This window comes from Bactrocera latifrons, unplaced genomic scaffold (genome assembly GCF_001853355.1).
Source record: "Bactrocera latifrons isolate USDA-ARS-PBARC rearing strain unplaced genomic scaffold, ASM185335v1 scaffold_2, whole genome shotgun sequence".
Taxonomy (NCBI): domain Eukaryota; kingdom Metazoa; phylum Arthropoda; class Insecta; order Diptera; family Tephritidae; genus Bactrocera; species Bactrocera latifrons.
In genome coordinates, this window is record NW_017535518.1 from 1,115,297 (window position 1) to 1,130,810 (window position 15,514).

The 15,514-nt window shown below is 35.4% G+C and overlaps 1 protein-coding gene across 4 annotated transcripts in view; it reads left to right on the plus strand.

Annotated features, from left to right (window-relative positions):
• LOC108967862 (stathmin) overlaps window positions 1-15,514 on the plus strand; it is a gene marked incomplete in the record, with an annotated part of 205,871 nt that overhangs the window by 159,350 nt on the left and 31,007 nt on the right. Inside the window, 1 exon segment of one of the 4 annotated variants that reach the window (XM_018931490.1) lies at window positions 12,311-12,545. Within the exon segment in view, the coding sequence (XP_018787035.1) occupies window positions 12,524-12,545 (22 nt within the window). 4 annotated transcript variants of the gene reach the window in all.

Consider the following 15,514-nt stretch of genomic DNA (forward strand, 5'->3'; position numbering starts at 1 on the left):
AAATGAGACAAAGAAAGACAACGGAAATTTCAGAGTAAATTTGTAGCACGCAAGCTATACAATTTTCCAATCTATAATTAATACCACGTACGTACTTGCGGCAACAAATACAACGTAAAATAGGAGGTTAAATAAATATCGATTACTGACGAACGCGCACCAGGAAGGAAGAGTGCAAAAGCAACTGCGTAAGGGTTGCGAATATTATTAACTCGATGGGCATCGCCCCAACAACTCATACTACCGAAAAAACGTCAACTAATCAGCTAAGACAACGAAAATTTTCTTAAACATTGCCAAGCTTAAAGTGGCACTAAAGGAGAATAGAATGGTTTATGTTCAACGTTGATTGGCAATAACAAGATAAATTAATGCGTGCCAACGTAGTCAAACAAACAGCAAAATTTTGCAAAGAGGGCACGGACATTTGTGTACAATACTGAAAAAAAAGAAGTCCCGCAATTTCGGGATTTTGAAATTACAAGTTTGGTATCAAATGAATGTCATTAATTTACCAGCACTAAAGTTTGACCTGAAAAAAATCTGAAAACAAAAATTCCGAAATTTCGGGATTTGGAAATACAATTTTTTTTTTTTTCGAAATTGGTACATATTATTGACTTAGCAAAGTAAAGTTTATATTCTACCCCAAAAATTCTGAATCCCGAATTTTCGGGATTTAAAAACTGCAAAAGTCAATGCCGAAGAAAAATTTAATCCCGGAGTTAAATATGTATTCCACTTCAAAGAAAAAATTCAGAATCCCGAAATTTCGTATATTTATTCAATTGCGATAAATTTCCTTGATCCCGAAATTTCAGAATTCGAGAATTGGAAAAAATCACAAAAGCGTAGTCATATGTGTTTTACGAATATTATAAAAAAGCTTATGTGTCACAAAAATAGTTAAATTGCCAAATCCGATTGTTGAAACTCGATACTTGTCGATACGGGTAATAACTATATCTCCCATTCTACGCCTACAATAGGCTTCTTAACAAAAGTATGACATACATATAACCTTCCATAAGTTTGCGCATGTAGTGGTGGCAAAAATCAACAAATCGACTCAAGGGGCTGATTGCACATTATAAACAAAGAAAATGTTGATTGTTAAGTGTGTGTGTGGGAGCGTAATGCTTGGAGGGTGGGAGGATATTAAATTAGCTTGGCTTGGCTCAAGCTGGTCGATTGACCCTTGTACACAACGCCACTAGGCTATACCACACTAAATGCGAGTGGTCATTAGTTTGCCAGCGCGTATTTACCGAAGGCGGCGAATGGAAATGACCAAAGTTAGTGACGCAGTGTGGCGTCGCATGAGTAAATGGCATTCGTATGGCTGTTTGTATTTGTTTAAGGGTGGCCCCAGATGATGGGGGTTCAAAAGGTAATTAAATCGTGCATACGTTATGTGAGTGGAATTCAACAAAGCAATGCCCATATTGACTTGCTTTAACCAGCGTTGCTTCTTGCTTGAAGGCGTTAAGCTTCTAAGAAAGCGCTTAATGCTATACGAGTCAGCAAGCAAGGGAAAAAATAATTGGAAAACGTAGTATGCCTCCCCTCAAACGATTTTTGTTTTCATTGTCAACCCCAAGTAGCTTTATGCGTATGAGAGATTTAGCAGATTTTCAAGAGAATGATTTTTGATATGAAATATATGTATATTAAAGCAATAATTTCTATTTTTTCGACTTATATGCCATAAACTAGTCAAGCAACTCTTTTGCGACCACTATTCGACGTCGCTTTAGCAAAATATTCAAGCTTTTTGGTACGAATCTAGCAGAGTCAATTTTAATCACTTCAGAGATTGATTTCGGAATTCACTTTAACTGTTGCTAGTGACAATGTACTTCCAAATTATTCCACAACAAATATTTGCAACCCGAAAAGTTTCAAAAACTATAAAAAAAATACTTTGTTTTGGAAGTAAGATCCCCTAAGGTCATAAAAATAATTTTTAAAACCTTCAAACATAAAAGTTCAGTGGAAAAACCAATCATATATTTCTTCGCATTTATTAGATTTAATAATCTCTATTTCCTAATTCAGTTCCATATTACTGTTTTTTTTTTTTTTTTTTTTAAGAACTTACCCAAACGTACTTATAACAACTCGTTAAATCGTATATCTTACCATGAGGAAATGGCAAACTTTACTGAAGAGAAATGTCAAAACAGCGGTTAATAATATGGCGTCATTTGCTGTCCCTATCGGTCTACTTTGCGTCCTTATTCAAAAAAAAAAAACTTTACAAATTTGTATTTTTCACAAAACCGATATCTAAGCTTTTATTTTTTTCACTTCTTCTCCTGACGAGCTGTTCCACATGTTCACCTAATGTCTGCCCATATTTTATGTGCACAGCTAATGGCACGTCATAAAATGACAGCTCGTGCCGGTTAGTTATTCACGCCAACTATGTTGTTGTGAAACACGGCGTCACCGTTATACGATATGAGCATGAGTTAAACGTCGCTTGTCGTAAAACAAAAATGTTCAAAAAACTGGAAATATGCTGAAAAAGTTATCTGCAGTTTTGTTGTCTATTACTTTTTTCAACTAGCAGTTTTCAACACTTAAGCGGTGCTTAGACAAAAGTTTAAAGCCAAAAAGTCAGCGCTCGTTGTCGGAACCTTTAGTTTTCGATTTCCTTAGTTACCAGTGAGTTTAAAAGACAAGATTATATATTCAACAATTGTTTAGTGAGATGTAGCTGGTTGTGCTTTATTAAATTTCTGAATTCTAGAATTTGGTCAAAGACGTATAAAAGCGGCTTTTAAGAATGACAGCCTCAAAAAATGTATTAAATAGTTTTGGATGACAGGCAAATAAGATCAAAGAGATAGCTGATGGTTAAATATATTGAAGGAATATGCAAAATTTTAGCAATGGGAAAGCTCAAGGCAAATGGCTGCCTCAGTAATAATTCAATCGAGGCAAAAAATCAGGTCAAAAAACAGTAATTACCTCGCACTGTTTTCGCATCAGCCATATATTTCAGATCAGGCTGCCATCGATGTTTTTCTGATATAATGCTGCGATTGCAAAATATTTTTTCTGAATATTTCGTTAGTCTTTACTTTTAAAAATAACATACTAAAAATTTAAATGTATATTTCAAAAAAAGTGTTGAGTGATAAGCTAGTAAAATGTAACCCCCCTGTTAAACCCGCTCCTATATCCTATTTTTAAAACCGTTTTTTCGAAACATTTTTCGAATTTGCGAAGGTTATTCTTCAGAGACAAATGATCCGGCAATATCAATTTTTTCTGCATGTTCTATATATAGTTTTCCATATAATGACCAACAAGTTTTTTCGGTGTTTTGTTTCAAGAAAATTACTATCAAAAAAATAAACATGTTGAGTTGTAAAATGACGAACTTTTTTCTGGTTAGAAGGTAAAATTCTTAGAAAAGAATGCCTAACATTGACAGTCCGGGCATAGGGCAGAATAAAGCAACATTTTTGGGAGGGAAGAAAACGCTACGTATATAACATTTCTCAAAAATGTTACACTCATGCGTCTAGAGGTGGACTACGACAAATATTTCTACAGTCGTAAATCAGGTACAGGCCTCTAGCTCTAAACCTTACATTGTTGACCAATGATAGATTTATTCAAAAATAATTGGAGAATACTTTTCACCACTACAACAACAACAAATGACAAGTCTATTATATGACAGTCTTCTATTGGCACTATATTTGTTAATTGGGTAGCAATACCTAATAACAAAATACACCATGCCTGTCTGCATTTAGAATTTCATGAAAACAAGTTTGCAAATTTACCATATATACACAGCCATAGATAAATATATTTTGCATGCCACATGCGGGTACAATGTGGCACAAGGTGTTACAACGTATAACCTTCTGCTGCATGTAGTAAGGTAATTTACCTGCATTATTGATTTTTTAAACAGTACAACCTTACTTCCGTTTGATTGGTTTGAAATATGTGCATTTGGTTGCAAGTGTGTGTGTGCTCAATATTGTGCATGTCTCTGCGCTTCAGCATATACATTAGTATATCGGCATATGTATACATATATGTATGTATGTGTGTAAGCCTGAGCACCTATATATGGCTTCAGCAGAAGTCACACCGGAAAAGGGCGCGCGTCAGTGTTTCGCTCGCAAATTTATGAATGCTTATCGCATGAAAAATATATGAGCATAACGAGAAAAAATGGCAAACGCAAATATATCAAAAAGAAAAATAAATAAAATAATTAAATAAATAAAGTCATTATTATAATAAATCGTAGAGAAATTGAAGGGCTGGGCTGTTTATTAAAAATTAAATTGAAAATAAAATGCGCAGCAAAATTCAGAAAATGTATCGCTTCATGTATATGTAGTATAAACATTTAAGCACACATATACATAAATATAAATAAAAATTAATTTCCTGTTTTCTTTACTCTTTCTAGGTAAGTGCAAAGTTCCACCAACTGATATATATATATACATATATACTACATTTATCATAAATATCTTAAAATTAATCTGCGTAAGTAAAATCAATAAATATGTATAATAAGCACATAAAACAATAATAACAGCAGCAATCAACATAAAGTGACTCGAAATTTCCATCAGCATTAATACTAATAATAATGAGCTCCACAAAATGACATGCTTACCCGCATATCTACATATGTACATATGCAGAAGTGGCTAAATATTTACACACGTATGTAGATATACCAATGTATTGTGTACAAATGCAAGATTATGCGCCTATATATACATGGATAGCAACTGTAAATTGCATTATTACGTAATTTCAGCACAGCTCAGGTAAATATCGCTTGTATTTTCAATACCTGGTAATAACAACAACTTCGTTGATGTTTAATCAATGGTTTGTAATCATAATTACGTGCATAGAGTGTGCCAAATTTGACTACAATCAGTTAAATTTTGAACTAATTGAGACATTGTGATTAGCCGAGAATGACTAATGAGCTGCCAGAAATTGCTTGGCTAGTAGTAATGGTTGATTGTATTAAAGTGACAGTGAAATATGGATATGAAATATAATGTAAAGAGCGATCCACTTCGAAGTTCCGTACTTTATTAAAGAAAAATCACAGAAACGTCAAACTTAATTGGGAATACTCATTATCATTCGATAGAACGTCATTTGAAATAGATGTATTTTTAGATGATTATTTCTTTCAAGCGTTCGCGCATTTCGACTGGTAATTGGCGAATGAAGCGGAATTGTCCATATAGACTTTCGACTTTACATATGTATCTCCACAGGAAAAAGTCTAACGGTGTGATATCACTCGATCTTGGTGTTCTATCGGCCGTTCCAAAACGTGAAATTATTTGGTCACTGAAGTGTTCTGTCAATAAATTCATTGACTGATAAGTTCTCACCGTCATCATTTTTGAAGATATATGGGCCGATGATTCCACCGGCTCTCAAACCACACCAAACCGTTGTTTTTTCTGTATGAAATGGTAACTTTTGAATCCTTCAGATTGAACTTTGTCTCAAATACGAAAATTTTACTTGTTTACATAGCCAGAAATGGGTATCATCGCTGAATAAAATTGGCTCGAAAATGTCGCATTTTCTTGAAGCTTTTCAAGAGTCGTTATATCTCCTTGCCCAACGCAAGTATTTCAATTATTAATCCAATTTTCCATATCTTAGTTATAAGCGTCGATTGAGATGGCCTCCAAATGACTCTTAATGTCTGCAAAGGATTTACGGCGCGTTTTCCGTTGAAAATATTTCAGTTTCGAACCCAGAAAAAAGTCACAGGGATCGAAATCTAGCGTATACAGATTTATGAGGATGACTATCGCTCCGTGTTTGGCCAAAATGTCAGTCACAATCCCACTAGAATGTGACGGTGCAATGTTGTGAAGAAAAAGCTATGAATTTTGAGCCCTCTATTCCGGTATCTACACCCTGTTTAACTTCTACATCTCGAAACTCCTTCAACCACCAGAAATAATTTCTATCACCTCGTACGCTGATTATTGCACGACCTTTCTCGCTTCTTCGATGCACGGAACCTAACACTATCCCCACTAAATCGGCAGCAACCATATTCGCAAACTGGACGAAGAAGTACAGACTTAACCTTAGTATTGCAGTCGATGGCGTTTAAATTCCGACGGCAATAACTATAAGATTTTAGGTGTGACATCCGACAGAATATGCTCTTTCACACCACCGCGCTTATTGTTAATGTCCGGCAACACGTGCGGCAGAAATATAGAAATCAAATATACAGAAATAAAAACCCGTCCTTAACTACGCCACACCAATATGATCTCCTGGATGCTGTGAAACGCAGACGAGGAAGCTGTAGGCATGCCAGTATACTGCACTGTGGACTATAACAGGATGCCTCCAGATGTCTCCTATCCAACAGCTACACAGTGAGGGCTGTATGCTCCCAGTTAAGGAGCATAATGAACTCCTCTCCAAGCTGTTTCTACCTGAGTGTTTTCGTAGAAACCAATCCTGGAATCCTGGCTTGAAGTGAAATCACGTCTTAGCAGCAACAAGAGGTCCTTCCTGACCTACGTCGACGATATAAGACAATACACCGACCAGATTTCGGACGCAACTAACTTCAGTCATACACTGACCGCCATTCACAGCGGAGCAAGGAAGGTGTCTTGGAATCAAACCACTACCCTGAAGATGACAAGCTCAAGTTGCCGCGAGAATCGCGAGTGACCCTTGCGCAGCTTCGTTCTGGATCCTGTAGCAGGTAAACTCCTACTTATCCAGAATCAACCTCGACATACCAAATACATATATGTATGTCCAGCATGCAACGAGTCCCCGCATTACTCTAACCTCCTCTTTGCATGTCCAGTTTAACCCTGCACATCTGAGATCTCCCTATGACTCCGTTGAAATAGCACGTTTCCTCGGGATACCGTTGGATCAACTCGATGAGAGTTGAATCTTACGACCGTAAAGGGGGCTAGATAACCGTTGCAGGAGGACATGGAACCCCTGCTCGTTTCTATCCTGATCAAAGCTTATCAGCTCTACAATGTCCGATAAGCCATTCAGACAAGTTTAATCAGAAAGTAGTCTGATGCTGCTGTGAGATGAGGACATGCACTATCTGACATATCAACTATGTGTATTATGAATATAAAAATTTCTTTACAACAAGTTATAGAAAGTAATATTGTATCGAAAATTACGATTAAAACACCTTTGAGAAAATATCGACAATTCTGGAACTCTCTAGTTCTTCTTCCTCTTTATTGGCGTAGACAAAACCAAGTTTTACTCTAATAAAATATAATTATGACTTAACATAACAAAAATCCTAATACATAACTGAGTTATACAGCACAGTTTCGGCAGAAAAAGCTGCTTTCGTATTGGTGCGCATCCAATGACTCACTGGGTGTAGCGCACTCAAAGCATTTTGCGGCGAAAAAACGAACGACGGCAGCAACGAAATGCAAGGTAACACCGATTTGCCGCGAAACGGCGGAAAAGCACGTGTATGGAAAATGACGGCGAAAAAGAGAAAATCCGTAATACATAACTGTTTTATATGAAAGGCATAAGTAGTTGTCAAAGGGAAATGAAATAAACAAACAACAAGTAAAGACTGCTGATGATTCATCAACAGCGACCGCGCCACTGCCGGTCACGGCAACGTCGACAAACACGAGTAACCGACAGCAAACAAGCCAAGCAGCAATGGGTTAATTTGAACAGGAAAAACAGAAAAACAACAATAATAACATTTTAGTAGTCACTGCAGACATATACGCCACTACATAAGATTTCCGAATCCCACATAAATATATTTATACCTTCACTTATATATGTATGTATAAGACATATGTAGGTGCAACAACTGTAGTAACATGCGCGAAACGTCAAAACGTGCAACGTGCAACATGCAACAAGTTACGTATATAGCTTATGGTAGACATGCAGGCGAGGTTAGGTTTAGCCCCCGTTGGTGGCGCGACTTGACAACACGTTGGCGAAATTTTTAACTGAAATGGTGACCGCCTTGATAGCTGTAACAACGAAAGGTTTGAGGTATTTAATTGCTTCGGCTTTAAGCTTATTGGTTTGCTCGCTAACAGCGCTGTTACTGGCCGCTTGCGCAACATTTGTATTTGCCACTGTTAGCCGTTGCCGGCATTTGTACCATTTGTACCATTTTTGCAATTTTCACTGTTTTAGCAGTTTTGCCTTTCTACGCTTTTATGCCGCATTTACTCGTTCATTGCTTGTGGCGCTTTGACCTATGTCCTTTAGCGAAAGCACCGTAGTACTACTTACTAAATGAATGAATAGGTGGCAAATGCTGAAAGCACAATGCGGCAATGGAAATTCGCTTTGCAGTGTTGAAAACGTGGTTGGCAACGCTATCGATTAATTTTCTTTTTGTTAGAAACTTCAGAACCAATAGCAGTGTAAGGGGTTGATTTGAGACGCCGCTTGACACTCAATATTTTTGCTTTGCGATTTGCAATGATTTTGTCCTGTAATCTGCTTGCAGAGTTGCATTATTGTAGTGTATGCAGATATACTTGAGATAATGGGTGGGCTAAGCTTGAAAAGCACTGTTAGAGATAAGAGCGTCAAAGAGCTTTTGCAGCGTAAAAGTATGGTTAATTTGTAGCGGGGAGAGATTTCAGTGAAGTAAAAGTACTTGTATAGTTTTAGGAGATTTAAATCCAAGAAAAAAATAATAAAAATAGAAAATAGAAGAACACTAAACGAAAATATCGGAATTTCATTCAAATAATCAAAATATTTAATGACTTCTCCGCAAGCTTAATAAAAATATTTCAACTGAAACATCCCTCTAATAAATTTAATGTACAGATCCCCTAAAACACTAAAAGTACAGCTGTCAAAGCATAAATAATATAAGAACTCCCACCGACAGTGTGAAAATGTATGAAAACGGAAGATAATCCCGCTCATTCCTCATATAGCGGTACTTTTTAAAACTATTAAAAGCGCATTGATCAATAACATCAGTAAAAGTCATTAAATTTTACACCCGACACGGTATGAGAGGATTTTATGGGAGTCGGTGTTTGAAAAGAACGATGGCACTTTTTGGTAAAAATACATATCTCATGACCCGCTCTACTGATTCCGACTATATTTAGTACATGATATTCTTCTCATATTCCTATGCCACAGTGCGAAGATGGACGAAATCGGACTACAACCACGCCTACTTCCCGTATAGCACAATTTTAAATTGCCCTTGATTCGTTCAGTTTCCAGTGCACAAATCAAGAAGCAATTAATATAACGGGATGCAACTTTGCACAAATAATGCCTTTAGTATGTACCAACTTATGCCCAAAAATTATTCAAATCCACTAAACCCTGTTCACGCCGCTAGGTACCGAAATTTAGACCCTGGGACATATAGTTGACTTTTGATCGAAAATGTCGATAAATGTGTCTTATATATAACTCAAAATTAGCGATAATCCTTCCCTTATATATGTATGTTTGTATGTCAAAAATTGTTTGAATCGAACCAATACTTCCCTTAGCCCCCATATACCTAATATACAAATAATCGAATTTCCGGATGCCTTTGTATCGCATACATTGGCCAATATGTGAGTTATAAGGACAAAAATAAGAGAGCGTGTTGTATTTATAACAGTTTTTCTTTGTGCCTAAAATAGATAAATTTGAGCGAAAACATGGCCTAGCCCCTATATAACTAATATCAGGGTTTTCGAACATCCGGCTGATTTTTCTCTATATGTTTAGTTTTTTAGTAAGTGACATGTTACTCGTATTATTATGTGGTATTATGTGGAAAAAGAGATCACATCATTCTATAATACCCCTCCTTCCATATACTACATATAATGGTTTTCGTTTCTTTAACAAACCTTATATGTATGTCAGTATAGGAGTTATATATAGTATAGGTATATATAAAACTGTTGTGATTTTGATTCTCCAGTTGATGTTTTACGTCATAAACAAGGAAAATGCATTGAGAGTGTAAAATGAGTATAAAATGGTCGGTTGCACACGAACTTAGCCATTCCTTAGTTTTTTTTTTCTTGCTTAAATGAATCAATAAAGAGTTTTATCAAGCAATTTACTTCATTTAAATGTATTTAATTTATTTTTAATATATTCAACAATTGTATTTTATTATATTATCACCTTAATTTCTTTCAGTGTATCAAATACCACTCGTTCAACACCCGTTTTTGTTCTTCTATTTTGTTTGCTTGACACACTAGAATATTCGCCACTTCCGCTGCGCTATTCTTCTATTCCATTTTATCCATTTATTATCCTTTAAATGCATTTCACCATTTGCTTTACATCACATTGCGTGCACACACACACACACATATCTATACTTGTCTGTGCCTAGGTAATGTCGCTATGTAGTTGCTGACTTGTAGCTGCCTTTTAGGCATCTAATAATTCGGTTTTCTTACTAATTCCCCATTTTGTCGGCTACCGTCTGAATTCCTACAACCACAGTCACACGCTGAAGTATACTTGAAATTTCTCATGTGGCGCATAGAATAGAGAACGAGAGGGTCGCAAAAGTTGGCAGCAACAGTGACGTTAGCAACAAACGGCACACAAATTGAAGGCAAAAAGAGGCTGCACAGTGTCAACAAATTTCTGTAATATTAAAACTTTTTCTTTAGGAATTTAAATGACGAATAGGAGTTAGCCAAAAAGATGAGGCATATTAAAGAAATGCGAAACGAATGAGAGAATGTAAATGGCACTGTATATAGGCGAGCCCCTCAGATTTTGAGATATCGATCCAAAATTATGCACATATCTCTTCTTCTCCACAAGAAGCTGCTCATTTGCCGGAACCATCGGTATGAGATCATATATTATATATGGTCTATATATGTGATATAGCTGTCATACAAGCTGATGGGTCATACTCAAGTCCCTATATGGAAAACTTGATTATTTGACAAGATATACTCACGAAATTTTATACGCGTTTTTGTCCAAAGTAACGGTACAATCTCTAAAAAACTTGTACAGATCGGATCACTATAGCATATAGCTGCCATATAAACTGATAGAAAAAAATCAAGTCCGTATATGGAAACCTTGTTTATTTGACAAGATATCGTAATGAAATTTGGCATGCATTATTGTTGAAGGCAACGGTACAATAACTAAGTAACTTGTAAAGATCGGATCACTATAGCATATAGCTGCCATACAAACTGACTGATCAAAATCAATTCTTGATGAAAAACTATTTTATTTATAAAGAGTATTTTATAAAATACCCATGAAAACCAAGATGACTCACTCACAAATTGTTTTTGGCAATGAAAAAGCCATTTTGCACGCAAATTAGCCAATTATAGAACACTGTGCGCACTGAGTGCCAACACAACAACTCAATGTTGCTGTTGTTGCACAGTTCTACTTCGATACTCATGCATATGAATTTATATTTTGTTGCTTGTATTGGTATTTTCATGTCATGCTGTTGCAGTTGTAGTTGTAACTGTTTGCATTTCTAGTTGTTTGTGTTTGCATTTCTTTTTGTATTTGCTTGGCATTTATATTTGTATGGTATGGTAGTGACGTACAAGCGTTTTAGTCCTACAACACTATTACACAACAACAATTTTGTAGATTTGTTGTAATACAGTCGCCCTGTTACATTGTAACTATGCGGCGAACAACAGCAACAACCAAAACTAACGACAAATACTTGCGCACACCTAACCGAAAATTCCGTTACATACTACAACACACACCCAATAACTAAAAATTTGCGCAAAACAACGTGCTTCAAGCTCGTATATTTGCGCATAAGTAAAAAGCCACTTGCCCTACACGCCTAAAAGCGTGCTACAAAACCAACCAGTCTGCGATACCCTGCTTTTTGTAGCACGTCCCTATAAGCCTTTCGCCGCTGGCACAGCTCATCATCATTGAACATTTTACATTTTTCACATATTTTCCACGTCCTTCTTCGTCCAATGTCCTCTTTTATGTGTTGCTGCACACACATGCAGGCAACGAGTATATAGCCGTCGCTCGCTGTTGTATTGTATGTGTTTTGTTTGTGTCTGTCGCTAACGTTGCCGTTGCTGTTGTTTGTGTTGCTGTTGTTGCCGCTTCGCCATCGTTATGTTGTTTGCCACATTTTTTGTCAACGCCGCCGCCGCCGCAGTTTGTATTGCAACCGTCTGTCAGATGGTGTTGTGTTCGTCTCGGTAGCAGTCTGCTTCAGCATTCCGGTGTGATCTCTTGCCCATTCAAGTGTGTTGTACAGGAATTTTCAACTCGCCAAGTGGCTCGTGACTTTAAAACAACTTTAACTAGAAACTAATAAACATTTTACATAATATTAGTTGAGTTTTGAAAGGCAAAAGAAGTAGTGTACGCGACACTTCTGCATTTCGCTGCGCAGCGTTGCATTTCTATACCGTCCTACACTGCCTGTAATATTGTGCTACTAACACTACCACTAAAGCTTCATACATACATAATGGTGGCTATACACTCCACGCGTAAGTAATATTTTTGAATTTTTGTTTATAAAAATAAAAATTAAAATTATTATAAAAACATAATGTTTTAAAATTGATTTATAAGAAAATTTTAGCTGTAAGGTAACAAACATGCATGTCTAGCAGTCTTTTTTTTTTATAAAAATAAAAAAAAAAAGTTTATCAAAATTAGAAAAAAAGTTATAAAAGAAAATAATCATAAAAGGATATATTTTTTAACTTAAAATTAAAAACAATGTCATTAAATTTAAAAAAAAAATATTTTGTTTACAAATTTGGCCGTAAGCAAAACAAAAATTCTCGGAAATTAAGATATATTTTGGCAACCGAGTATTTTGCTAATTACGCAAGCTTTATGATACACATCTATGTATTTCTTAGAAATCAACGTACTTTTATATTTCAATTGAATTCACAATTATTCGTGTATAGTTGTAGTATAACATTAAATATAACTGTGATTGAGTGAAAGAGGAGCTTAAGTGGAAAGGCTCATACGAGTATAATAACCTCTTTGGAAAACTATATTTTCCAAAATTTTTTTTTTATTTTAATTTAATCTGTCAGCTCAGTATTTAAACAACTATATGCTATAATGATCTGAACTAAACAATATCTTTATATTTTCTAGCACTCTCTCAGACTTCATACTAAATTTCAAGAAGATATCGTGTAAAATAAAAAAGTTTTCCAAAGAATACATTTTTATAGATCAGTTCGTATGGCAGCTATATGCTATTATGATCCAATCTGAGCAATTTGTGCATATTTTATAACACTGTCTCAGGCAATAATCCATACCAACATTCATGAAGATATTTTATGAAACAAAAAAGTTTTCCATATAAGGGGCTGACTTTGATAGAACACTCTATATGACAGCTATATGCTGCCAAAAAGAGTCTCCTGAACTTAGAGAAAATTTTTTTAATTCAAGAAAATTCTTTCCACACCAAACAGTTTTTTATACAACACACTCTTAATTAAAGTCAAATTCACAAAAGTAGTTTCATCAAGTTATAAAATATACTCATCGATTACGCTATCAACAAATCTGAAGAAAAAATTTGCGTTTGATAATAAATATGTATTGCTTGAAGGCCGAAAAAAATCGATTTTTTTCAGGATTTTTCCTAACAAAACTTTTAAATTTATTGACCCAAAAATTTGTAGACAGATTATGCTATCTTTTAACTGTAAAAAATAGATTTTTTTGAAAATTCTAACTGTATATAACCCCTTAAGAGGTCTGTGGGATATTTGAGGTGCCCAGATTTCAAATTTGAGTACAAAAATTGTCCATCACGAACAGCTATTTTTATCACTTTAGTAAATGGTGTTGGTTTCTAACCCCTATACCCCTTCATCATAACACAAAAAAACCTACATGTTAGCTAATTTTTACTATCATTTTCGTTTTATCAACCCAACCCTAGAAACAGCCACTTACATCATAGTTTCAAAATGACTGTAAACTAGTGTTACTAAAAACAAAAAATGCGAGCCACATGGCAACCCTTAAACAAACTTTAAACGTGCAAAATGAAGAGAGCATTCACCTTTAGCATGAACATGCAAGCAATTATGGAAATGAAATTCGATACTCAAACAACATACTATATTATAATGCAACAACAATACATGTATTATATACACATTCATACATATGTATACCCATGTAAACTGTAAAGTCTATCCATACACATTTCAATGTATACTATATATGATCATTAAAGCATTTATCATGATTAAACTACTTTCGCCACCCATTAGCAACAAAAAGAAATATTTTTTTAAAGCAGTACCTTCTTTATACGTGCCCTCCTGTTATGTCAGCAAAATTAATATGAAACACCATATCCTCGCTTAAATGCGTATATTCATATGTGCGCTGACTAAATTGACTCTTTACCCATCCCTTGGTATTATGAACAGAAATTATTGGTATATATGAATGTGCGCGTATGTGCCTGCATATTGGCATGTCCACACCCTTTGGCCAGTTCGAGCCGGCAGCGTTGACATTTATGCTGCATAACACCCCAGAGATTATGTAGAGCAGTGGCTCTTAGCTTCTAATTGCGCGTTCTATACCAGTCGTAAATGAAATGAAATAGTAAATGGACGCTAACTAACCAGCAATTAGCAATAGCTATGAAATATGCAAATTTTTTTTGCTCAATATTTACAGGAAATTTGGAATATTCAAAGGAATGGTGGAATAAATTTGTTTAACAAAGTCTTTGTATATAAAACTTTTTCATTTTGCAAGTTGTACTATCCAAGAAATTTAACATAAGTTACAAATATAGTGCTGTATTCTCGGAAAAAATTGTACAAATCTGATCACTATAGCATATAGCTGTCATACAAACTTACCGATCAAAACCAAGTCTTTGTATGAAAACATTTTTTATTTTTATACTCTCGCAACAAAGTTGCTAAAGAGAGTATTATAGTTTTTTCACATAACGGTTGTTTGTAAGTCCTAAAACTAAAAGAGTCAAATATAGGGTTATATATACCAAAGTGATCAGTGTAACGAGTAGAGTTGACATCCGGATGTCCGTCCGTCTGTCCGTCCGTCCGTGCAACCTTGACTTTTTACTTGAGTAAAAATTGAGATATCATGATGAAACTTGGTACACGTATTTCTTGGCTCCATAAGAAGGATAAGTTCGAAGATGGGAAAAATCGGCCCACTGCTACGCCCACAAAGTGGCGAAAACTGAAAACCTATAAAGTGTCATAACTAAGCCACAAATAACGATATTAAAATGAAATTTGGCACAAAGGATCGCATTAGGGAGGGCATATTTGGACGTAATTTTTCTGGAAAATATCTCGAAAACTACTATAGCTATGTCAACTAAACTGTATAGAGTCGTTTCTTTTAGGCATTTCCATATACAGTTCAAAAATGGAAGAAATCGGACAATAACCACGCCCACCTCCCATACAAAGGTTAT